Source organism: Balaenoptera acutorostrata, chromosome 8, assembly GCF_949987535.1.
Source record: "Balaenoptera acutorostrata chromosome 8, mBalAcu1.1, whole genome shotgun sequence".
In the NCBI taxonomy this organism is placed as follows: Eukaryota; Metazoa; Chordata; class Mammalia; order Artiodactyla; family Balaenopteridae; genus Balaenoptera; species Balaenoptera acutorostrata.
Genome location: NC_080071.1, coordinates 60,455,329 through 60,481,516, shown reverse-complemented (window position 1 = coordinate 60,481,516; position 26,188 = coordinate 60,455,329). Strand labels below are relative to the sequence as shown.

At 37.4% G+C, this 26,188-nt stretch overlaps 1 protein-coding gene and 1 pseudogene across 3 annotated transcripts; both read left to right on the top strand.

Moving 5' to 3' along the window:
- Positions 1–417: 417 nt before the first annotated feature.
- TMEM237 (transmembrane protein 237) lies at positions 418–24,440 on the top strand. 3 transcript variants are annotated; one of them, XM_057551862.1, is made up of 14 exons: positions 418–569; positions 3,315–3,346; positions 3,949–3,959; positions 4,876–4,932; positions 7,152–7,289; positions 15,610–15,730; positions 16,516–16,673; positions 18,529–18,652; positions 18,945–19,136; positions 20,232–20,305; positions 20,986–21,079; positions 21,906–22,027; positions 23,437–23,513; positions 23,793–24,440. In XM_057551862.1, the coding sequence occupies exons 1-14, from the start codon at positions 528–530 to the stop codon at positions 23,796–23,798; spliced, it is 1,248 nt and encodes a 415-aa protein (XP_057407845.1). In that variant the 5' UTR covers positions 418–527; the 3' UTR covers positions 23,799–24,440. The 3 variants fall into 3 exon arrangements, with proteins under 3 accessions (XP_057407845.1, XP_057407846.1, XP_007190596.2); XM_057551863.1 differs by lacking the exon at positions 23,437–23,513 and having other exon boundaries at positions 421–569; XM_007190534.2 differs by lacking the exons at positions 418–569; positions 23,437–23,513 and adding an exon at positions 1,204–1,332.
- Positions 23,947–25,480, top strand: LOC103004364 (alpha-enolase-like; annotated as a pseudogene).
- Positions 25,481–26,188: the final 708 nt, after the last annotated feature.

Here is a 26,188-nt window from a genome sequence, read left to right as displayed (position 1 = left end):
TTCCACATCCATGCCATCCCTCTGCTCTTTCTTAACTATAAAACAGAATGTATGCTTCAAAACATCTGTAGTTTTAAAATTTAAAGTGAATGTGTTATTTTTCTAAGAAACCCGACCAAACAAAACGAAGAAAATTAAGTCATTTTTAACACTCATGTGATCCCGGGTTTGATTTTATGCCGTGCTTCTTTGGATGGAGGATAAGCAACTGGAGAGAATCTGAGAATTGCCTGTAACACACACACGCGCGCGCGCGCGCAACTGGAGAGAATCTGAGAACTGCCTGTATCAACACACACGCGCGCGCGCGCGCGCCTGGTGGCTAAACGGGTGAGTCTCTAACTCCGACGCCTTGGAACGCGGAGCTTGGCAACGCGGGGGCGGGCGGAGGCCCGGCCCGGGGGCGGTGGCTTAGTCAGGGGCCGCGAAGCCCCCGCCTCCCGCAGGTCCCGGAGGCCGCGGCGTCGCGGGGAGCCAGGCTCGGGCCGGCGGCGGTTGCGCCGAGGGAGCCCGGCGGGCACAGCGCCATGAGGGCAGACTCAGGGCTCCGGGTGGACGAGGACCACCCGGTGAGCGGTGAGGGGCGCGTTGGCCGCTGCCTTAACGCAGCCGCTACCTCTGGGGCGGAGCGGACACCGACATGCTGGGGACCAGAAGGGGAGAGCCCAGATCGGGGAGTGCGCGCATCGGCCCATTTGGCGCTCACAGGATAGGGCTGGGGGTGGGGGCTGGAAGTTCTTCCCAAGGCCGGACCCGAACTCCAGGAGCTGGACGAGGAGCCAGGCTTGAAGTTTCCGGGGGCCTGAGTGCGCATGTTGCCATGACGACGCCTCACATCGCTGCTGGCCCTGCCCCTGCGGGTCCGGGGCCTGCCACAGAGGGTCTCTTTATCGACTCCTCCCGGAGGGCATTTAGCCGCCCGGGAAAGAGATAGCCGTTTGCCAGCGGGGACTTTTAATCCTGGTCTTCTCTCACTTCCCTCGAACAAATCACCGCAACCACTTGGGAAATCATGGGAAAAATCGTGATTGCTACACCGCGCCCGCTGGAGTCTCTCCTCCCGGGCATGTCAGTCCCGACTCCGACGCCCCCTTTTCCGCAGGAGCGGACTGGAAAACCCACACCAGGTCTCCGCGCTCCCCCTCGCTCCCACCCTGATAAGGGAGGCTGCGGGCCAGAGCGGCCTCTGCGGCGCAGTTCGATGACGCATTGCGCCTGTGCGCGGGGCCCGCTGGGCGGGTGTGAACCCGGGCGGGGTGTGAGCGACCCGCGGCTGGGAGTCAGCGGCTGCCGGGCAGCCCAGCTTTAGACGGAATGGGGAAGAAGCAGGTGGTAAGCGAGCCTTAGTTACTTTCAGTTCAGTTGAGCCGTCCTACTTTTGAGGAGTGTCGAGGTTGGGTTTCTGGATGGATGATACGTCATTTTTGCGGGACTTTTGAAATGTGGAGTTATCGTGTGAACTGAGTGGTTAGAAAGCGGTCCATAGCATCTTTAGAACAATACCGCTTTGTAGATAGATAGAAAGAACAATAACTATCCTTCTTTGCCGGTTGAATTTTGACTACTGGATAGTGTTAAGACAGCTGGCCTTGTCCTAATCTTCTAGCATTTGTATTAACACACTTTTTGAATGAATGGATAGGTAAATGGGACAGTTGTGGAACAAACTACGAGTGTTTAAAATTTAACCTTTTTAAACCAATGTCCTTTGCAAGCAGCTTGAGATACTTGGAACATTAAACTGATTTCTAGGCATTTTTGTTAGTATTTTATTTTGAAAGATTCCAGAGTGCTACTTAACGGTAATTTCTCTGAACTGCAAACACTTTTCTTATTCATGTAAAATAGCATTTATAAGTTTTTTTTCCTTTCTGCCCTAAAATGCGTTTTTCACACTGTATCTTTCAGAGTATGTTTTTTAAAAGTATGTTACTATGTGGCTTAAAACCTCCATTGGCTTCCCGTTGAATTAAAACAAAACCTGTAATAATTAGTGATGTTGAGCATGTTTTCACGTGCCTCTTGGCCATCTGTATGTCTTCTTTGGAGAAATGTCTATTTAGGTCTTCCGCCCATTTTTTGATTGGGTTGTTTGTTTTTTGATACTGAGCTGCATGAGCTGTTTGTATATTTTGGAAATTAATCCCTTGTCAGTTGCTTCGTTTGCAAATATTTTCTCTCATTCTGAGGGTTGTCTTTTCATCTTGTTTATGGTTTCCTTTGCTGTGCAAAAGCTTTTACGTATAATTAGGACCCATTTGTTTTGTTTTTATTTTCATTACTCTAGGAGGTGGGTCAAAAAAGATCTTGCTGTGATTTATGTCAAAGAGTGTTCTTTCTATCTTTTCCTCTAAGAGTTTTATAGTGTCCGGTCTTATGTTTGGGTCTTTAATGCCTTTTGAATGGTACAGATGAACCTATTTGCAAAGCAGAAATAGAGACACAGACGTAGAGAACAAACGAGTGGACACCAAGGAGGGAAGGGGCGCATGGGATGAATTGGGAGATTGGGATTGACATATATAACAACTATGTATAAAATAGATAACTAATGAGAACCTGCTGTATAGCACAGGGAACTCTGCTCAGTGCTCTATGGTGACCTAAAAGGAATGGAAATCCAAAAAAGAGAGGATATATGTGTACATATGGCTGATTCACTGTGCTGTACAGCAGAAACTAACACAACATTGTAAAGCAACTATACCCCAATTAAGAAAAAATCCAGGCTCCTTCCCTTTGTCTTCCTAATTAATCTGCCCATGCCTTGATAACTGTGCTTTATCCTTATTGGCCTTCTTTTATCTGGAACTCTCTAAGCCCAATCTCCCATAAAGGACTTTGTATTTGCTCCCCTTTGGCTCCTTTCTTATTCAGGTCTCAGCTCAAATATCTCCTAACTAAAGAGAGACTTTTCCTAACTAAAGTAGCACTCCTCATTCTTCCTTTTCCATATATATTATATATATTATATATATATATATATATATAATATATATACTTAACGTTATCATCTAATACTTAACCACTAGAATGTAAGTTCCATAACAGCAAGGATCCCTCTGTTTTGTTCATTACTATATCCCTGATGCTTAGAACAGAGCCTGGTCTGTAGACATTAAGGAATATAGGAAGGAGGGAACTTTATATGAAATTCAGAAGTGATAGGACAAATTAAAATTGCCCATCTGATTCTCATCAGTACCTCCTGGGTTTCACTTGACGAATAGGATTATCAAAAATTTGAAATACACGAAGTAAAGATGCTCTGAGGTTTTTACTTACAAGCAGTTTTCTTTTTCTTTTCCCCATAGCGTCCTCCACGAGCCCTTCCACCTGTGCCAAGGTAAAAATAATTTACAGTAATTTTATTATTGAGTTTTAAGAATGCAAAGTGAATAAAGTGAAAAAAATTGACTAGTACTGTTACACAATTATAATAATTCAGAAGAGACTTCCTGAAAGTTTAAAGATGAATAATTCTTGAATCATCAAGATAACAGTTATAATTAAATGCTCTGTTTCAGAGACTAAATGTCCACATGTTAGGATAATGGATCCATTCTGAATGTTTTAATGTCTTGTTTATCAGAATTCTGATCCTCTTTTGTTTGCTAGAATAGTTTCCTCAGAGTTTAAGCTGATTTTAATCAGTGACAAAATAAGAGTTCTTAATCTGTTTAATCCACTTTATTAATAGACAGTAGGGAATATGTATATGTAGGTTCAGAAAATATTGGGGTTATTTTGTTAGTCTTATTAAACAGCTTATTACTGATAATTAATAAGCTAGTTTGTAAACTAGCTGATTTTGTGTGAAAGCTAATTTTATTTTAAATTTGTAATGACTTAAGTCAATTTTCAGTCTAACAGTATAATAGATTTCTAATTAACAGAGTTTCTCTTTTTGTCTCTGTCCTGATTAAATTTGGTCGGCGTCATATAAAGTGCTAATCAAGGTGAGTTAGTTCACTGTTAATGTAAAACTTTCTAAATACAGTATTTGGTGGTTGAAAGTTAGTTTGATTCCTTCATTTTCTCTTAAACTTGAATCTGAATAGTATAATTTATAATGCTACAATTTTTTTATCATAGTAATCTCCTATGACTGCCGTTTTTAAAGGATGGTTGATATGTAACACTAGTTATGTGGCTGATATTTGACCTTATAAATTAAAAAGCATTCATGCCTGAATGGAGTCACCTAGAATATAACTGTTGGCTAGATTATAGTTCCGTAATAGGGACTACATCTTCCTTTGTCTCATTTCATCAGGATAGGCTGGGTTATGTCACACTAACCCCAAAACCTCAGTTACTTAATATTATACGGGGTTTTTCTGGTTACTGCAAAGTCCATCGTAGCAACAATCCAGGACAGTTACCTTTCTCTGCCTCTTCACTAATGATGTAGTGATCCCGGCTACTTCCATGCTGTGGTTCTGCCATCTTAACATGAGACCTTCTCAGTTGCCACAGCAAGGGAAGGGGAAGCTGGAGGGTTACTCACTGGCTTTTTCAATGTTTTGGCCCCCAAATGGCACAGATCACTTCATCTTGCAGCCTATTGGCCAAAACCAGTCATAGGCCACACCTAAGTGCAAGGGGGCTGGGAAATGTAGGGGATCAGATGAATATTTGGTGAGCCCACTTTCTGTCACAATTTATAACATTACTGACCAGCTGTGAGCTACCGGTACTATACTATGGGCTCCCTTTGATTTTGTCAGTCTCTTGCCTTCTTCCCCTAATGTATAGAAATTGGCTGGACCCAGGGGAAAAGAGGGAAAGGTCTTTCCTACTAAAAGTTCCCTTTTGACTTTTCCCTGCATTGAATTTTAGGCAGCCTTTTCTGTTGTTCTTTCTGTTTTATAGATGATATTCCACTTAGTCGTCCTAAGAAAAAGAAGCCCAGAACAAAAACCACGCTAGGTAAGAAGTGTTCTTTGTTGTGTGGGATCACAAGTTTTTCCAGGACCTCAGGCATGCTAAATATCACAGATCAGGGAGAGGCCAGGCCCCAGTCCCAAGTCACTGCTGTGTTAAGGATAGAATCCAGTTCACTTTGAAGCAGTGGGATTCTTGGTGGCAGTGAGGGACAAGGTAGTGGGCAGCCTGAAGAGTATCTAGAAACATTTGTGTAATAAAGGGTTATGCTGCCCCAGATCTTACTTCCACAACATTCTTGGACTCTTTAAGGTCTTTCATCCCTAGATAACATAAGTTGTCTTAAGCTATGATTGGTTCCAGACCCTTGAACAGGATACTGGATTTAGAGACACAAGGTTCTTGGATCCCTCATTTCAGTCAGAGAGTCTCTACATTAGAACATGAGTCTGAAGGCAGGGCCATATCATCCAGGTATTAAAGCTCCAATAATGAGCAAGTTCTGTGAACTTTTTTTGTCTCATTCACTGATAATCCTGGACATTCCGTCAGTAACTCAAACTCAGCATGTCCAGAATTTATCATCACTTTCAACAATAAATCAAGTTTTACTGCTTACTTACAAATTAATGTTAATGGACCCACCCCCACCCCCACTCTCCCAGTGACTGGGGCTGGAAACCTCAGTCGCCTCGCACTGGTCGCTTCACTCTACTTGCTGCCTCTCACAAGCTTGCTTCTTCTGTAGTATCTTTTACGTCTCTTTCCCCTTGTCATTTCCGCTGTCACGACTGTAGTTAGCCTAGCTCCTTTCTTCTTCTCACCTGAGCTATTGGGGTAGCCTCCAACATTGTTCTGTACTTCTAGCTTTCTTCCACCCTAGTCGGTCCTGCCCACCACTGCTGGATGAACTTCCTAAAGCTCGTAGCTGATCATACCTTATACCTGATTGGAAACTTGTATTAGCTTATCATTGCCTAACAAATGGTGGAATACATGGTGGGCGGAGGAAAAGAGAGAAATGGAAATGGATGCATAGAGAAAGACATACAGATATGCAACAAAAAGAAAAGAGAGGCAGAGAGACTTAGATTCACAAAGATACTGAAATGCTAGGCCCTACAAATATACTCACAATTAAGTACAGACATGTACATGTGGATTTAGAAAGGTCACTGGTGAAGGATGCAATAAAGACTGAGTTGGGGTAGCAGAGGTAGGGCTCTAGCCCAGCTACCAGCTTTTTTTCTTGTAAAAAAGAGAAAAAAATCAGTGCTCTAGACAAAAAAGGAGGTGTATTGCTAGGCTTTTATTAAAATTGTTGTTCAATTAGGGTACTTCAAATTTTTCACTCCTACAATTTGCAGTTCTTCTACATAAAATAGTGGGTGGTGGGGAAGAAGAGATATTGCTGTAGGATGGATTGCTAACAGTAAAACTGCTAGACAGAAGGACCTGTGCATTATTAATATGATAAATTTCTGCTAAATTGCCTTCAAGGGAGTTGTTATTTTCTTGCCACCAACAGAGTTTGAGTGTCACATTTGCTAAATCCTTGAGAACATTGGAAAATATCAGCCTTTCAATTCTTTTTGTCAACCTAGTGGGCAAAAAGTAGCTTACTTTAGTTTCCATTTCTCTGAATACTAATGAGGTTAAGCATCTTTTCATTTGTTTATTCACTCATTTGTATTTCTTCTTTTGTGAAGAAGCAATGTAGTGAATGTAATGAAGTAAAATTCAAATCTGCCAAAATGGGCTGAAATCTGTTCAAAGATTTGATGAGGGGAGAGATTGAAATGAATGATCAGATGAAGAGATTTTTAAGTTATCTGTTAACTCCAGTTATCCATGATGACTTTATCATGTGTTAATTTATTAATGAAGGACTAAACTATATAGAGGCTGATAATTATCAAGGCATAAGACAAGAGCGTTCCCTATGGTGACAGTTACCATTACATTTTCACCTGTTTGAAAGTTCAGAAGCAGTTTTCCTCCTGCCTTTCTTTTGTTCCTCTTTCTAGCCTCCTTGTTTTTTGCTTCCTCATTCTTCCTTGTTCCCTCATTTATTTCTTTTCCCAACTTAAAGCCCAAAGTTACAGGTGAGGAGGGAGGAAATCAAGATTTGGGGCACAATTAGTTCTGTAAGAGAGGAGGTTATTATATAGGAAACATTCCAGTTCCCCCTTTCCCTATATTTTTAAGACTTAGTAATCTCTGCTCAAGTTATCCCAATTTTTTCCAACTCCGTTTCTCTGTAGCTAGTGCTTCTTTGGAAGGTCTTGTTCAGACTGCTGTTCACAGGCCACCTGAGGGCAGTGAGCCACCAACTAAAGACCCCATAGAACATCAAGAAGCTCCTGTTCAAAGGAGACAGAAGAAGACGAAGCTACCTCTTGGTATGTACAGAAACTAAGGTTAGGTTGTGACAGCAGTTGTGATTTTGGGGGTATGATTAAAAACCTGTCTGTTCCTATTTTTCCCCACCCATATCCCAGTTTTTTCTTTTTTGCTTAAAATTTTTATCGCCAGAGTAACTCCAATGGGTTAAGTCAGGAATATTTTAGAGGATCTCTTTTGATCGTATCTGTACAGATTATGAGAAGGGGTACAAATTCAGGACCAAAACAGAAAGTTCAGATCTTGGTATGTATATGAATTTGGTATATTATGAAATGGACATTGAGATTAGTGGGGAAAGGAAAAATTCTGTATTAACAGTAATATAATGGAGCAAAAGCCAACATTTTTTGAGTCTCACTATGTCCCAGCACTATTCACAAGGTAAACAGAATATTATATCATTATTTTGCTATCAAACTGGCAATGCTTTTTAAAGATTATAAAATCCCAAACTGTTGGATATAAAAGTATTGGTGAGAAATTGGTATACTCGTACACCACTGACAGAAAGTATAAATTGATATAGCCTATCTGAACTTATAGGAATAGAAGTAACTATAATGGCTACAGTAATTAAAGGATTCTAACTGTAACATAAGAGTAGAAACTGGTAATAACCAAATATTTAACAATGTGATACTGCCTAGATAAATCATGTTTTACCCATTTAATAGAAACCAAGTACTCATTAAAAGGATTGTTGAAGTAAAATAGTGACATGGAAAACCATCAGTAATATATTGTTAAGTCAAAAACAAAGATTATAAAATAGTTTGTATCAGAGTATCCCATTTTTGTAAAATATGTTGTATTAATTTCCTAGGGCTACTAGAACAGATTACCACAAACTGAATGACTTAAAACAAGAGAAATCTAGTCTCTGACAGTTCTAGAGGATAGAGGTCCAAAATCAAGGTGTCCACAGGGCCATGCTCCCTCCAAAGGCTCTAGGAAAGAATCCACCCTAGCCTCTTCTAGATTCTGGTGGTTGTTTATAATTCTTGGCATTCTTTGGCTTGTGACAGCATAACTCCATTCTGTGCCTCTGTCTTCAGATTTTTCCCTGTGTTTCTGTGTCCAAATTTTGCTCTTCTTATAAGGACAACAGTCATTGGATTTAGGGCCCATCCTAATCCAGCATGACCTCATCTTAACTTGAATACATCTGCAAAGACCCTATTTCTAAAACCTCATTCACAGGTATTGGGAGTTAGGACTTGCACATATCTTTTTCGGGGGACACAATACAATCCAGACCATATGTATATACATACACATATGTAAAAAGAATGGAAGACTATAGCAAAGTGTCAACTGTGGTAGGTTTTTTAGAAGGAGGAATTAGGGATGATTTTTTAAAATTTTCATTCTTCATTTATGTTTTATTAATTTTTATATATTTTATGTATATAACTTTTATAATAATTAGAAAAAAGACAATAGATTTTGTTAGAGTAAAACAAACGAAGGAACAAAGATTGGGAGATTACCTCTCTCCTATTAACATCAGCCCCAAGGAATAGTTTATTACAAAATAGTTTCCCTGACTAATTCCTTGCCTCTTAGAAGATAGTAGATGCTTATTAGATGAAAGAATTATAGGAGTAGAGGGCAGGAACTAGAAAAGTTAGGAAAATGGAGCACAGTTTTGAGATGCAAGTTGAAATTGGATACCACAGTGCCTGGGGGCACTAAGAGGAGAAGGAGTGGGCAGAAGAGGGCAGAGAAGGAAAGAGAGACAGAAATGACCCTCAGACAGCTTTACCTACTCTACAGTTTATTTCATTACTGGCAGTAAATATACTTGAATTAAAACTACTCTCTTAGACACTCACTCTCCCTGCCTTGTGAGGACACACAAAAAGACATCTGTTTGCAAGAAAGCTCTCACCAGAATACAACTATGCTGGCACCTTGATCTCAGACTTCCAGCCTTCAGAACTATAGCCTCATCCACCAGAGGGCAGACAGCAGAAGCAAGAAGAACTACAATCCTGCAGCCTGTGGAACAAAAACCAAATTCACAGAAATGTAGACAAGATGAAAAGGCAGAGAGCTATATACCAGATGAAGAAACAAGAAAAAACCCCAGAAAAACAACTAAATGAAGTGGAGATAGGCAACCTTCCAGAAAAAGAATTCAGAATAATGATAGTGAAAATGATCCAGGACCTCGGAATAAGAATGGAGGCAAAGATTGAGAAGATGCAAGAAATGATTAACAGAGACCTAGAGGAATTCAAGAACAAACAAACAGAGATGACCAATACAATAACTGAAATGAAAACTACACTAGAAGGAATCAATAGCAGAATAACTGAGGCAGAAGAACGGATAAGTGACCTGGAAGACAGAATGGTGGAATTCACTGCTGCGGATAAGACTAAAGAAAAAAGAATGAAAAGAAATGAAGACAGCCTAAGAGACCTCTGGGACAACATTAAACACAACAACATTCGCATTATAGGGGTCCCAGAAGGAGAAGAGAGAGAGAAAGGACCAGAGAAAATATCTGAAGAGATTATAGTCGAAAACTTCCCTAACACGGGAAAGGAAATAGCCACCCAAGTCCAGGAAGCACAGAGAGTCCCATACAGGATAAACCCAAGGAGAAACAAGCTGAGACACATAGTAATCAAACTGGCAAAAATGAAAGACAAAAATTATTGAAAGCAGCAAGGGAAAAATGACAAAAAACATGCAAGGGAACTCCCATAAGGTTAACAGCTGATTTCTCAGCAGAAACTCTACAAGCTAGATGGGAGTGGCATGATACACTTAAAGTGATGAAAGGGAAGAAACTACAACCAAGATTACTCTACCCGGCAAGGATCTCATTCAGATTCAAAGGAGAAATCAAAAGCTTTACAGACAAGCAAAAGTTAAGAGAATTCAGCACCACCAAACTAGCCCTACAACAATGCTAAAGGAACTTCTCTAAGTGGGAAACACAACAGAAGAAAAGGACCTACAAAATCAAACCCAAAACAATTAACAAAATGGTAATAGGAACATACATATCGATAATTACCTTAAACATGAATGGATTAAATGCTCCAACCAAAAGACACAGGCTCGCTGAATGGATACAAAAACAAGACCCATATACATGCTGTCTACAAGAGACCCACTTCAGACCTAGGGACACATACAGACTGAAAGTGAGGGGATGGAAAAATATATTCCATACAAATGGAAATCAAAAGAAAGCTGGAGTAGCAATACTCATATCAGAAAAAATAGACTTTAAAATAAAGAATGTTACAAGAGACAAGGAAGGACACTACATAATGATCAGGGGATCAATCCAAGAAGAAGATATAACAATTATAAATATATATGCACCCAACATAAAAGCACCTCAATACATAAGGCAACTGCTAACAGCTATAAAACAGGAAGTCGACAGTAATACAATAATAGTGGGGGACTTTAACACCTCACTTACACCAATGGACAGATCATCCAAAATGAAAATAAATAAGGAAACAGAAGCTTTAAATGACACAATAGACCAGATAGATTTAATTGACATTTATTGGACATTCCTTCCAAAAACAGCAGATTACACGTTCTTCTCAAGTGCATACGGAACATTCTCCAGGATAGATCACATCTTGGGTCACAAATCAAGCCTCAGTAAATTTAAGAAAATTGAAATCATATCAAGCATCTTTACTGACCACAACGCTATGAGATTAGAAATGAATTACAGGGGAAAAAAACGTAAAAAACACAAACACATGGAGGCTAAACAATACGTTACTAAATAACCAAGAGATCACTGAAGAAATCAAAGAGGAAATCAAAAAATACCTAAAGACAAATGACAATGAAAACACGATGATCCAAAACCTATGGGATGCAGCAAAAGCAGTTCTAAGAGGGAAGTTTATAGCTATACAAGCCTACCTCAAGAAACTAGAAAAATCTCAAGTAACAATCTAACCTTACAGCTGAAGGAACCAGAGAAAGAAGAACAAACAAGACCCAAAGTTAGCAGAAGGAAAGAAATCGTAAAGATCAGAGCAGAAATAAATGAAATAGAAACAAAGAAAACGATAGCAAAGATCAATAAAACTAAAAGCTGGTTCTTTGAGAAGATAAACAAAATTGATAAACCATTAGCTAGACTTATAAAGAAAAAAGGGAGAGGACTCAAATCAATAAAATGAGAAATGAAAAAGGAGAAGTTACAACAGACACCGCAGAAATAGAAAGCATCCTAAGAGACTACTACAAGCAACTCTATGACAATCAAATGGACAACCTGGAAGAAATGGACAAATTCTTAGAAAGGTATAACCTTCCAAGAGTGAACCAGGAAGAAATAGAAAATATGACTAGACCAATCACAAGTAATGAAATTGAAACTGTGATTAAAAATCTTCCAACAAACAAAAGTCCAGGACCAGATGGCTTCACAGGTGAATTCTGTCAGACATTTAGAGAAGAGCTAACACCCATCCTTCTCAAACTCTTCCAAAAAATTGCAGAGGAAGGAACACTCCCAATCTAATTCTATGAGGCCACCATCACCCTGATACCAAAACCAGACAAAGATACTACAAAAAAAGAAAATTACAGACCAGTATCACTGATGAATATAGATGCAAAAATCCTCAACAAAATACTAGCAAACAGAATCCAACAACACATTAAAAGGATCATACACCATGATCAAGTGGGATTTATCCCAGCGATGCAAGGATTCTTCAATATATGCAAATCAATCAATGTGATACACCATGTTAACAAATTGAAGAATAAAAACCATATGATCATCTCAATAGATGCAGAAAAAAGCTTTTGACAAAATGCAACACCCATTTATGATAAGAACTCTCCAGAAAGTGGGCATAGAGGGAACCTACCTCAACATAATAGAGGCCATATATGACAAACCCACAGCAAACATCATTCTCAATGGTGAAAAACTGAAAGCATTTCCTCTAAGATCAAGAACAAGACAAGGATGTCCACTCTCACCACTATGATTCAACATAGTTTTGGAAGTCCTAGCCACGGCAATCAGAGAACAAAAAGAAATAAAAGGAATACAAATTGGAAAATAAGTAAAATTGTCACTGTTTGCAGATGATATGATACTATACATAGAGAATCCTAAAGATGCCACCAGAAAACTAGTAGAGCTAATCAATGAAGTTGGTAAAGTTGCAGGATACAAAATTAATGCACAGAAATCTCTTACATTCCTATACACTAATGATGAAAAATCTGAAAGAGAAATTATGGAGACACTCCCATTTACCATTGCAACAAAAAGAATAAAATACCTAGGAATAAACCTACCTAGGGAGACAAAATACCTGTATGCAGAAAACTATAGACACTGATGAAAGAAATTAAAGATGATACCAACAGATGGAGAGACATACAATGTTCTTGGATTGGAAGAATGAATTTTGTGAAAATGACTACACTACCCAAAGCAATGTACAGATTCAATACAATCCCTATCAAATTACCAATGGCATTTTTTACGGAACTAGAACAAAAAATCTTAAAATTTGTATGGAGACACAAAAGACCCCGAATAGCCAAAGCAGTCTTGAAGGAAAAAAACGGAGCTAGAGGAATCAGACTCCCTGACTTCAGACTATACTGTAAAGCTACAGTAATCAAGACAATATGGTACTGGCACAAAAACAGAAACATAGGTCAATGGAACAAGATAGAAAGCCCAGAGATAAACCCACGCACCTATGGTCAACTAATCTATGACAAAGGAGGCAAGAACATACAATGGAGAAAAGACAGCCTCTTTAATAAGTGGTGCTGGGAAAACTGGACAGCTACGTGTAAAAGAATGAAATTAGAACACTCCCTAACACCATACACAAAAATAAATTCAAAATGGATTAGAGACCTAAATGTAAAACCAGATACTATAAAACTCTTAGAGGAAAACATAGGAAGAACACTCTTTGACATAAATCACAGCAAGATCTTTTTTGATCCACCTCCTAGAGTAATGGAAATAAAAACAAAAATAAACAAATGGGACCTAATGAAACTTCAAAGCTTTTGCACAGCAAAGGAAACCATAAACAAGACGAAAAGACAACCCTCAGAATGGGAGAAAATATTTGCAAACGAATCAACGGAGAAAGGATTAATCTCCAAAATATATAAACAGCTCATGCAGCTCAGTATTGAAAAAACAAACAACCCAATCGAAAAATGGGCAGAAGACCTAAATAGACATTTCACCAAAGAAGACATACAAATGGCCAAGAAGCACATGAAAAGCTTCTCAACATCACTAATTATTAGAGAAATGCAAATCAAAACTACAATGAGATATCACCTCCCACCAGTTAGAATGGGCATCATCAGGAAATCTACAAACAACAAATGCTGGAGAGGCTGTGGAGAAAAGGGAACCCTCTTGCACTGTTGGTGGGAATGTAAATTGGTATAGCCACTATGGAGAACAGTATGGAGGTTCCTTAAAAAACTAAAAATAGAATTACCATATGATCCAGCAATCCCACTACTGGGCATATACCCAGGGAAAACCATAATTCAAAAAGACACATGCACCCCAATGTTCATTGCAGCACTATTTACAATAGCCAGGTCATGGAAGCTACCTAAATGCCCATTGACAGACGAATGGATAAAGAAGAAGTGGTACATATATACAATGGAATATTACTCAGCCATAAAAAGGAACGAAATTGGGTCATTTTTTGAGACGTGGATGGATCTAGAGACTGTCATACAGAGTGAAGTAAGTCAGAAAGAAAACAGTATCGTATATTAACACATATATGTGGAACCTAGAAAAATGGTACAGATGAACCGGTTTGCAGGGCAGAAATTGAGACACAGATATAGAGAACAAACGTATGGACACCAAGCGGGGAAAATGGCGGGGTGGTGGTGGTGGTGGTGTGATGAATTGGGCGATTGGGATTGACATGTATACACTGATATGTATAAAATTGATGACTAATAAGAACCTGCTGTATAAAAAAATTAAATAAATTTCAAAAATTCAAAAAAAACATACTACTCTCTTAGTAATTCAGTTAGGGTACAATTTGAAAATCAAGATGGATACCAATATACCTATATAGTTTTATAATTCATGAAAATTCATGAAAAAATATAATTTTTATAATTCATGAAAAATTATATTTTAATATAATTTTATATAATTATAGTTTTATAATTTATGAAAAAAATGTATTAATAGAAATGACTGTTTTTAGAAAATTCAGGACCCAACTAAGTTTAGGCCAAAGAGTACTTGTGACTGCCATTCTAGAATGTACCTACCCCTACAGGTCCAGCTTTCTAAATTTCTGGGTTTTAAATTTTGTTTGATTTTTGTTTTGTTCAGAACATCTGTGGTAGGCTCTATTGCTTATATTATATTTCCAGCCCAGGCTGTAAGTGTTTCTTAAAATAGAATTTTCGGGACGTTGAGGGCATTCCATTTCCTGTATTTCCAGATAGGAAGAGTTGCTAGTGGGTTAGAAGGTTCCATTGACTCACTTGAACTTAATACCTTGTGTGCAGAAAAGAGTTAACACAGCAGGTCTGGACAGGCCTACTTTCTAGAGGGCCTCGTGACTGGCATCTGGGATCTTGGCTGGTAAACAGTTTTCTACATTGATATAAAGCTTTCTCTATCAGGGTGGCTCACTATGCATTTGTGCACACAATGTGATTTATGCTAAATATCTGCTTTTCTTCTGGCAGTCTAGAATTTTGGTATGTGCTTGGCAGAGGGTTCCTATGTGATCACTCCCAATAAAAGCCCTGGGCGCTGAGTGTCTGATGAGCTTGCCTGGAAGAGAAAGCGACATATGTGTTGACACAGCTTGTTGCTGGAAGAATTAGCATATCCTGTGTGACTTCATTGATAGGGGACTCTTGGAAACTTGTACCTGTTTTCTTTTGGACTTTGCTCCATGAGCTTTTTCCTTTTTGCTGATTCTGCTTAATGTCTTTTCCCCGTAATAAAGTGTAACCATGAGTGTAAATGACTTGTGAGTCCTTTGAGTGAATCACAGAACCTGGAAGTAATCTTGGAGATCTCTGACACACCCTGGGTGTTGGATTACTTAATTTTTTTTTTCTATAGTGTTTGGTATCACAATTTCAGACTTTCTCTTGAGTGTTTAGAGGTGTAAAATTTTAAAAATTAAAAATTTGTAAGATGGTGAAAAAAATTGGGGGCCAATTAAAATTCTTAAAGTTCTTTTGTCTTGAAGAAGTCTTGTACATTACTTTTCTTTTTACATCCTGGTAATTTGAAAACTTAATCTACTTTATTTTCAGACTTGGAGACTGCCTTTACCCAGAAGAAGACTTCTAGTCCATCTTTATTACCGAACGAAAATGGTATCAATGTGGAGCCAGCTGAGGAGCCAGCCATTCGAAAACCTCGAAGGAAGACAAAGTAAGAATTTATTTGTCCTTCTAAATATTTTGCAGAGATACCTTGATGCTTAATTTCAAGCTCCCAAAATGGCAGCTTCTAAGTCTTATTAAATACTTGCAGTTGTATATCTCTAGGATAAGTAATAGTACAAAAATATCAGTTAAACCAGTCTAAGGATACATTTGAAAAGAGTAAAACCCACTGAGAAAAGTAAAATATTGTATTTAAATAAAAAAATTTTAGGAGCTGTCTCTGAAGAAGAGGAACACAAATAGAAGATTTTGTATAAGTAATAAAAATATTACATATTAAAGATATTAAAAATTAAAGGTAATATTAATAAAGTAGGCTATATTATTTATTTTCTCATGTTAACAGAATTCAAATTATGATTTTTTTAGCAATACGTAAAAATGTTTATTTTAACATAGGAAATTAAGTGTCAGGTAAAATATAATGGTATTCTTTAAAGAAGTACACTGGAAGTTATATAACTTGTTTGTACTTGGAAGTGACTCTGCAGATAGTGATCAATATCTATATAGAATCATGTAATTTTAAATCTGTGAAGAAGCTTACAAATCTAGTTCAGTCACTTCATTTTCCAGATGAGAAAACTGAGGCCCACAGAAATAAAAGTGACTTCCTGTGCATAACAGTTAATAACTGATCCATTTGAGTAAAAACCAAATTTTGTGACTCCAAGTCCAAGGCTCTTTCCATGAGACTCACAGGTACCTCCTTATTTGGGTCTGTAAAAAGTTAATAATCATCCATTTTTCTTACTTTCTCCCTGATTACAGGAAAACCCAGCCAGCGGAATTACATTATGCCAATGAGCTAGGAGTTGAAGATGAAGACATAATTACTGATGAGCAAAGTAGTCCAGAACAACAGTCTGTATTGACTGCACCCACTGGTATTAGCCAGCCTGTAGGGAAAGTGTTTGTGGAAAAAAGCCGTAAGTAGGTCCTTGTTTTGGAATGTGAGCTCTTTAAGAATTATGCAAGGATATCCTTTGACCTGGGAATTATACTTCTGGAAATCTGAATTAAGAAAATAAGCAAAAATATGGATAAAAATTTGTACATAAAGCTAATCATCACGTTGTTATTCATGAGAGTGAAAAACTGGAAAAAACCTAAATGTAAAGCAGGAGGGGAATGATTTCAGACAGTTATGGCATATCTATACAATGAAATCTTCTGTACCACTAAAAATAATGTTTAGGGAGAATTTTTCACTTCATGGGAAGATTCTAATGAAAAATAAACAAATATACACACATGTAGTTTGATTTCAACTATAGAAAATTGCATAGGACAAAAAAGACTAGAAGGAAATATGCCAAAATATTAATGCTGGTTGTTTCTGGGTTATGGAATTATGGGTAATTTAAAAAATCTCCCTCTACTCCCACCCATTTCTTTATTCTTGTTGTACTTTACCAGTTTTCTGCAATTGGTAGTGGTATTGGTGGTGGAGCAGGTAATGAAATGCTACAATTAAAAATAAATAAGAGAAAATACATGATGGTATTACCATATTAAATAATAAATACAACATTATAGCTACATACTCTTTTGGAAAATAGTTCTGCATTGGTTATAAGACTACGTTTGCAGAGTTTAAGAAAAATCTGCTGAAAGCATGATCATGACCATATGCTTTTCCCTTGGATATGCTTTGAATATTCTGCCTAAAGAACTCATCTAAAACATAAAGATTAGTCCTAAAATTTGCAACTTAGATTTTACATAAATTGTTTTAGAATTCTGATTCCATAAAAACCCACCTAAGGGATCTTGGCGTCGTTGGCCAGTGAGAAACCTGCAATCCAGAGAGGCTGACTCCCGCAGGGTCTCACAGTTGGTTAATGCAGAATTGGGACTCGAACCAAGGTTTCATGACTTCTAGTTAAGGGCTTTTACTAGTTTACCATGTGGCCATAATTTACTTCAGTCTATTTTCAAGCAATATCACTCAATCCTCATTTTTATTCTTGCTTCCCTTAGCACAGAAACTTCCCTAGTAAAGTAACTGACCATAAAAGTTACCACTAGTCTGCTCAGAAGTTGCTTTTTCTTTGGGAAAATTAGGTGTCGTACTTCTGTCTTTCCTCCTCCAAAGTACTTGACAGCCAGGTTTGGCAAGGATAATGGAAGCTTTCCTGTTTCCTGAGGTTCATTTGTGGATCAGCAGATAAATGAGAAGGAGAAGCCTCCTCGTCAGCAGTAAAAGCATAAAGCTGTGCTCACAGTGTTGCAGTGCTGACACTTGAACTGGTACCTTCCATGGGCATCTTCTTAAGACAAGTGTATGAAACAGTTTCTTTTCTGTCATCACAGAATGCCATGCTACACTGTCATCTTTTCCTAAGAAATTTAAGGTGTTTTCAAATATTGACTTACTTTTATAGTGTTGGGATTTAAACTTTAATACTCGTAAAGTCTCTAAATTAGAGGTTTTTAGACTATGTTATGTTAAGGGTTTCCAGACTTTGTTCTGAGTTGCAAGTTCATTATTGTATTTCATTAAATATAATTGATTTCTAAGACTGTTACTTTAACATCTATTTTGGGTCGAGAAGAAAGTGCATGGACATTGTTTACTTTTCTTAAAGATAAAAAAATAGTATGTTTTATAAACTGAAAGAAAAGAGCCTTCTGAAATAGGGACCAAATCAGGGAGAATTTTTAGATAGGAAAACAGCAAAATTTCAGTCTCACTGTGAGGGTTCTTAAGTGTAGAATAATAAGAAAGACCACCAGGGTTCCCTCTTGTTAGTTGTTTATAGTTGTGTATTGTGTTCTTAGGGCGATTCCAGGCTGCTGATCGCTCAGAGTTGATAAAGACCACAGAAAAGATAGATGTGTCGATGGACATGAAGCCTTCCTGGACCACCAGAGATGTTGCACTGTCAGTGAACCGGGCTTTCAGGTGGCTGATTTTGTTGGACTTCTCTTAAAACAAATGTTCCGTAATTTTTTTAAAAAAGTGTTGATTGTTCAATACTATTGACAAAATTGACAACTTAAAATGGTGGTGGGTATAGTTTTTAAACATTCAGTTAGAGTTAAATGATCTGCCTATCAGTGTAGTAAAAAGAAAAACTTGTTTTTACTTTTTGTGAAATGTTGAATTTTATTCTTGTATGTGAAGAGACTTGAAGAATGTTTTAGCTTTTTACTTTTGTCATTCATGTATAATAATGAAACCCTTTTCCATTCAGGATGATTGGTCTCTTTTCTCATGGCTTCTTGGCTGGCTGTGCTGTGTGGAATATTGTTGTGATATATGTTTTAGCAGGAGACGAGCTTTCTAACCTCTCAAACCTTCTGCAACAATACAAGACGTTAGCATATCCATTCCAGAGTCTTCTCTACTTGCTTTTGGCTCTAAGTACAGTTTCAGCTTTTGACAGGTAAGACTCTTGTGACTGCAGATCCCTCTAACTTTTCTTCAGGAGGAAGTGTTGAGCAAAATGTGTCCCTGACTGACTATGACATTTTCAAAATAGAATGATAGCATATTAATATTATTTTGACTTTTAAAAAAGCCATTCTGTTTCTGTTTTTTTGGGGGGGGTGGGGGATGGGACTACCGTGAGCAAAAATACCCCCCAAAGTCTTAACCCATTCCAGCATCAACTCGGAGTCCAAAATTTCATACAAATATAATCAACTCAGAAAGTCCCAAACATCTTCCAGATGAACTGAATAAGGTATAGACAAGACTCTGGGTATTGTATTAGTTTCCTGGGGCTGCTGTAACAAAGTACTACGAACTGGGTGGCTTGAAACAGGAATTTATTTTCTCACAGTTCTGGAATCCAGAAGTCTAAAATCAAGGTGTGGGCAAGGTTGGTTCCGTTTTGGAGGGCTCCAAGGAGAGTCTATTCCTGCCTCTTTCCTAGCTTCCAGAGGTTTCTGGCAGTCCTTGGTGTTCCTTGGCTTGTAGATACATCACTCCAACCTCTCCCTCTGTTGTCACATGACAGTCTAGTCTTTTCTGTGTGTGTCTTTTCTTATAAGGACACTATTCATATTGGATTAGAGCCCATTGTAATGGCCTCATCTTAAGTTGATCGCCTCTGCAAAGATTCTATTTCCAAATAAGGTCACGTTCACAGATACCAGGGTTTAGAAGTTCAATATATCTTTTTGGGAACACAATTCAACCCATTAAGAAAAACAACAACTTATAACCCAATAATATGGGTAATAGAAAGAGGTATAATAGAATCTAATGAAATTTGCCAATCAAGTTTAATTTGTTTCTTCTTAACTCTAAAGGAATGCCGACTAAAATAGTCATCTAGTTAGATGTTCTATGTTGCCTTTGTAAATAAGATATTCTTTCATGTGTGTTAAGTATAAACTGTAGCTACTTAAAGCTTAGTAATAGACAACACATGTGGTAGCATTAAAATAGAGAAGGAAGAAACTGTTGTCCAGAGAGTACAGTTTTGTAGGAAGTTGACAACTGCACTGTAACAAGAGGCTTTTGTATTTTCTAGGATTGACTTTGCTAAAACATCAGTAGCAATCCGAAATTTTCTTGCCCTGGATCCAACAGCTTTAGCATCTTTCTGTGAGTAAATCATTTAATTTGATAACTATGTAACTTTGAACCAGAAAGAGTATAATTTTATTTTAAAAGGGACTTTATATTTTTGCTACTTATAAACATTACATATAGATATTTATTCAGCAGAATTTGTAATTAAAAAACCATGGTAGGCATAATTTTGATAGAATAATTTTTTAATAGAGGTTATCTAAATAACTTTTAAAAGTTTGTTATTCTATATTGCTTAATATTTAACTTTTGTGTTTTCTACTTGACATTAAACAGATTGAGCTGATAGGGCATTTTAGTAACAAATACTATTTTATATCTTTTTGATAATTTGGAATAAATTTTGTTCTGAGAATATTAATAAAACTAATTTTAGGACCTTGAGAAAGTCATTTAATTTCTTAAAAGATCTTCTAGGTTCTTGTCAGCCTAATGATGAAATAGTGAGCATCAAAAGACCCTTCCCTACCTACCTGTATTCTTGAAAAATAATGTAAGACTATCCAGCCTATTGAAATTGACCAAGTGAAATTTTTTCTGTATCATCATTCCCCAAAGTACAGATTATTTTTTGGCCTTAAAATAATCTACAAATTAAAAATAATTAAAAATTATAAATTTTTAATTAATTTTATTAATTAAAAATAATTGTTAAAAATACATTATTAGTAATTCATTTGTCTTTTTCTCAGTGTACTTTACTGCTCTTATATTATCTCTGAGTCAACAAATGACAAGTGACAGAATCCACCTTTACACACCTTCTTCTGTTAATGGTAGCCTCTGGTAAGAATTCACAGTAGCATTAGTAATTGTTGATCGTAATAACAGCAACGATGGGAGTAATGGTGCTGTTCTTATCCTTTCACTATTTTACTTGTTTTCATTTGTAAATAATATTGAGGGCCCCGTTTTTGTTTCCAAAATTATGGCAAAAAAAACCCCTATTCCATTGGTTAATGGGTAACTATTGTTGTATACTCCTGCATTTCTAATGAAATGTTTTGTAAAAAAATCTGTTTTAAATCTCTGAAGTTATGGTTTTAAAATAAATCATTACATGGTGAACTGGAGGAGCCCCACATCCTCACCCCCAATCAGGAAGCCTGATACCGCAGAGTAGTGATGGGAGTGGGTACCTGTGATAGAGTCAGGAAACCAAGCAGGCCAGAAAGAGAGCGGACTAGGGAGAGTCTGCTTCTGCCGATCAGTGGCCAACCATGAGAGTGATAGGACGGCTGAGATCCCACCTCACAAAACTTAGAGGGGCAGTCTTGTTTGAAGAGAGTGGCTAGGGGCTTGAGGTTAAGAGAGAAAGGAATGATTGAAGAGTAGTACTAACAGAAGTTGGAAGGGAAACTTAGAAAAATTCTTTGCCAACAGTAAATTTCCATTTACATCTGAGTACAAAGCAAATCTGTTTAGAATTCAATAACATTTGAACCTTTGTTCTCATGATATATATGGTGTTATTTTATAGGGAAGTTATAGTTTATGCTTGTTATTCCTCTGGGTGAGGACTGCTCATTTTTTTTAAAGTTTATGAAATAGATATATCTGGATATATGGACCAAAATGAAGACATTTCTAATGAGTATTTCTGTACCTTTAGGGCAGAAGGAGTTGAGGAACAGGTTCTCCAGCCATGGATTGTGGTGAATCTGGTGGTGGCCCTTCTGGTTGGATTATCTTGGCTTTTTTTGTCTTATAGGCCAGGCATGGATCTTAGTGAAGGTATGTATTAAAGAAAAAATAGTATATCATAAAATCTTCTATAATGACTTTATAAATCTTCTTTTAATGGATACAGCTTACAACATTTCAGTAACAAAGATTTATTTAAAGTAAAATAACACAAGAAGAGTTATGATAAAGTGGTGAAACAGAATGCCACGAGAAGCAGGGAGGAGTGTATAGGAGAGCTGTAGTCTTGAAGTATCGAATACTTGATGAGGGGCTTCTGTGGTCCTTTCTCATATTTTGGAGGTATTTCTTCTCTTGGAACACTTCAGGTATTTTATAGGAAGTTTTGCTCTTCATTTCTCTTAGTCTTTTTCTGATCAAAGTATCTCTTAATGTGAAATAAATCATGCTTCATCTATTAGCCTCTGTTAGACACATATTCAAGTGAATTTATTCTTACCTCCTCCTCTACCTGCCACAAAATCTTAACCCCTCATTGTCTAATGAAGTGTTTTGTAATCCTACCTTTAGTGTGCCCAGGGTGAAGTGAGATTTGCTAATCTCTAGTCCTCAGACCCCTCTTGGAACACCTGAAGAAGAGTCACATTAGCAAACTGTTAGTCTTTTCAGCACTGCTTTGGGAACTGCTTAGTATTTGTATTGTAAGTTGTATTTCCTGGCAGATGTTCCACAATTTCACCCTTGAATCTCTATGATATTTTCTGGACTTTGGTTATTATTTTATTCTTGATTTGTTAAACATCCTGAGCATTTAACTGCAGTTTGACTAACTGATTATAGCCTGTGTCTCAGAAGTCTTGGAACTGAGAATCTTTTCAACATTTCCATTTGTAAAAACCAAGACGAAAAATGTAATCTTCTTGTGTATTTTCATTCATAAATGTACCGTTGCTCATGTTGTTCACTAATTATTCCTTTCGATAAATTTAAGGTATTTAAAAAAATCTTCTTAAGCTTTAAGTATTTTGCTGTTTTTCTTTCACTCAGTATAGTTTTTAGTCATTCAAAGATTTTTTCATCTAATGCTTACATCAGGGGACTTTATTTTATTAATTCCTAAGGTTTTCTTTTTTTGTATTTCCTGGTATTTTAATAAATTATGTGTCTATGCTAAGTAATAGTTTAAATGTAGAAATGTCAACTAATAACATTCTGCACTGTGGTTGGGATTAAAGCTGCACGCAGCTGGCCTGTGTAGTATTCAGTCTAAATCACAAAGTGTGTGTTACTAATTAAATATTTCCAGAATCTTGCTTTTAGGGTCATGTGAGTCAAATAACATTTCCATGTGGATAAAAAAAGGAAGTATAAAATGAGGTTGATAATACTCGCTTAAAGGGTTGTTATGGTGATTGAATGGGGTAACATAGTTAAGATATGCTGGCACTCACCTCATCTTAGTTCCAGGTCCTCCACTGCATCTGTGTCCTACATTTTAGGTTATCATGGTCACTCTAGAATTAGACCTCTTAGATGTCTAATGATCCTGGATTCTCTAAGTGACTTAAATTTCCTGGTAAGAGTTATTATATTGTCTCTATTATATATGTTTTATTTTTCAAGGGTTTATAATACATTCAAAACTTGTATATCTCAAAATGCAAAACGTGTACATTTGTCATTAGTTCACCTTTTAAATCAGATTTCACTATCAAGAATTCTTACTTGTACTTGGGGGCTTTCTATTAACATATAATATGTCAATATTTGAAGACTGTTTATAACTAAGCTATAAAACTGTTTTTGAGATACTGGGAAATCATTTTGAGTGTGATTTGTTCATTTTCTCTCCCAGAGTTGATGTTCTCCTCTGATGTGGAAGAATATCCTGATAAAGATAAAGGAATCAAAGCCTCTTCATAGTGCCGACTCACCTTCAGAGTAATTACCTAGTATTTAGAATTTTTCCCATTCTTGTTTTTAAATGTATTTTTATAAGATATTTGCAGATGTATTTGGAATTGATTTTTCGATTATATAATACTGAAGAATTTCTCAGGATTATGGAAAATGTTAAAATGGTATCTGTGATTTATTCCCAAACATTAATTTCTATAGCATTATTGTCTTTATGACAAAGGAGATGCTGAGGTAGAAACCAGCAGGTGAAAGTGTTTACTTCCTGTTTTCTCAAATTAGTTGCATTTATAATCATTATCTTTAAAAGTACTGTATACAGTGCTTTTAAAAAAGCCATTACTTTAGTGTTACAAAATCTATATCAGGTTTAAACATAAATTTAGGGAATAGGGAAGAAGAGGGGAAAAAGGACCTTCATTATTTATTTTTCATGTCTCCTTACTGAATAAATTGAAATATGAAATTTGTTTTTTTTGAAACTGGTTCCGTGGTTGTGTATCATGTAATAAGTATAAAAATGTAATGTAATTTAGCTTGAAAGATGCTATATTTCATGACTAATAAAAAGGAAATGTAACTTTTATTTGAAAAGTTTTATAATCGTAAAAGTTTAATTTTCTTGAAGGCCTGTACCAGTAGTTCCCGTATCTGGTTGCACATCAGAATCATTTAGGGAGCTTTAAAAAAACATATATTGCAGAAGAGAAGCCAAGTGGGCCAAGAGCTCAGGAAAATAAAGGAGAGGGCTGCGAGCCTATGATCACTCACTTGACCTCTGCAGACCCTTTCCCCTGCTTCTTTTTTACATGACAAGAAGTATGAGTAGAGATTCACCATACCTAATCTCAAGCTCTTTGTCAGAGAGATCTTTGGCTCTTATGGAAATCCCACTCTTCAGGTGGGTCCTGCACTCAAAGAGGTCTCTTCAGAGCTGTATCCAGTGATGCCTCAACTGGTATGAGACCTAGAGCTCAAGACATTAAGGTTCACTGTGGGAAAAGGTGTCTCAGAGGCTCTTGAGCACCTCAGTAAAACTGGGCCTGCCCTGATTAGCAAGCCACTGAATGTTGTGCATGCAGCAGAAGAGGAGTGACAAAGTGATGATGGAGTTGGATGGCTCTGAGCACAGGTCTACATTTGGTATGCACACCATACTAGGAATATCTTGCTGTTTGTAAGGCCAGAGCTGCTGAAAAGGGAATTCCCCTTCTGTCACAGAATTGTGAACCCACTGGCAATCCTGAAGTCATCCTGCCTGTTCCAGCTTTCACTGTGATCAGCAATGGTTTTCATGCTGGCATCAAGCTGGCAGTGCAGGAGTTCGTGATCCTCCCTGTCAGCAAACTTCAGGGAAGCCACACTCATTAGAGCTGAAGCTTACCACACCTGAACAATGTCGTCAAGGAGAAACATGAAAGAACCAATGTGGGGGATTTTGGTGAGCTGAATATTGTCCCCCAAAGACGTCCATGTCCCAATCCGTGGAATCTGGTGGAGCTGTACAAATTTTTCATCAAGGAAAACACAGTGGTATCTATCAAAATACTTTTGGTCATGATGATTGAGAAACTTGGAGGAAGTTCACTGCTAACGTATGTCTCCATGATTGGCTCAAAATCATAATTTTTCTCACCTTTCTCCATACGTCACATGTTGGGTAGAGCGGTATACTTAGTAGAGTTCCTGAGGTGTCAAAAAGCAAGATCCCCAGTGGGGTTTTTGTCTTTGTTTTTTGGGTGCAAAATATTCAGTAATTAATACCTGCCTCTCCCCACTCCCTGCAAGCAGAACAAAACATATATAGGCTTCTATGCTCCATTCCCAGAGATTCAGATCCATTGGGTCTGAAATGGTACCTGGAACACTGTCTTTTAGAAAAAGATATGCCAAGTGGTTGTGATATAGCCAGTAGACTAGCCAGCATTTGGGATCTCTGGCCTACGTGTACCATTTGTAATTTATTATGAAACAAAGCTTGGATTGCAATAGATGATTTGATCTTGATCAAATTGCTAGGTTTGTGAGAGGACAAAAAAAAGAAAGAAAATGAATAAAACATGGTACCTGCCTTTTAGTGACTCATAATCTAGTCAAAAGACAGAGATAGGCATAGGAGTTGAAGAATCTAGGGAAGTATTTCAGGTAAGGGGTATGTGCAGGTCCTTTATAGGATGGATAGGATTTCTACTGGTGGAAGTGGGGACAAAGAAAAGGCTATACACGTGAGTGAGCTCTGAGGGATTTTTATTTGGAAACTATCAAGTGTAAAATTGTTGAAAGACTAATGTAATAGCAACTGTAATCTATATCAACTTAGATTATTGTTAAATT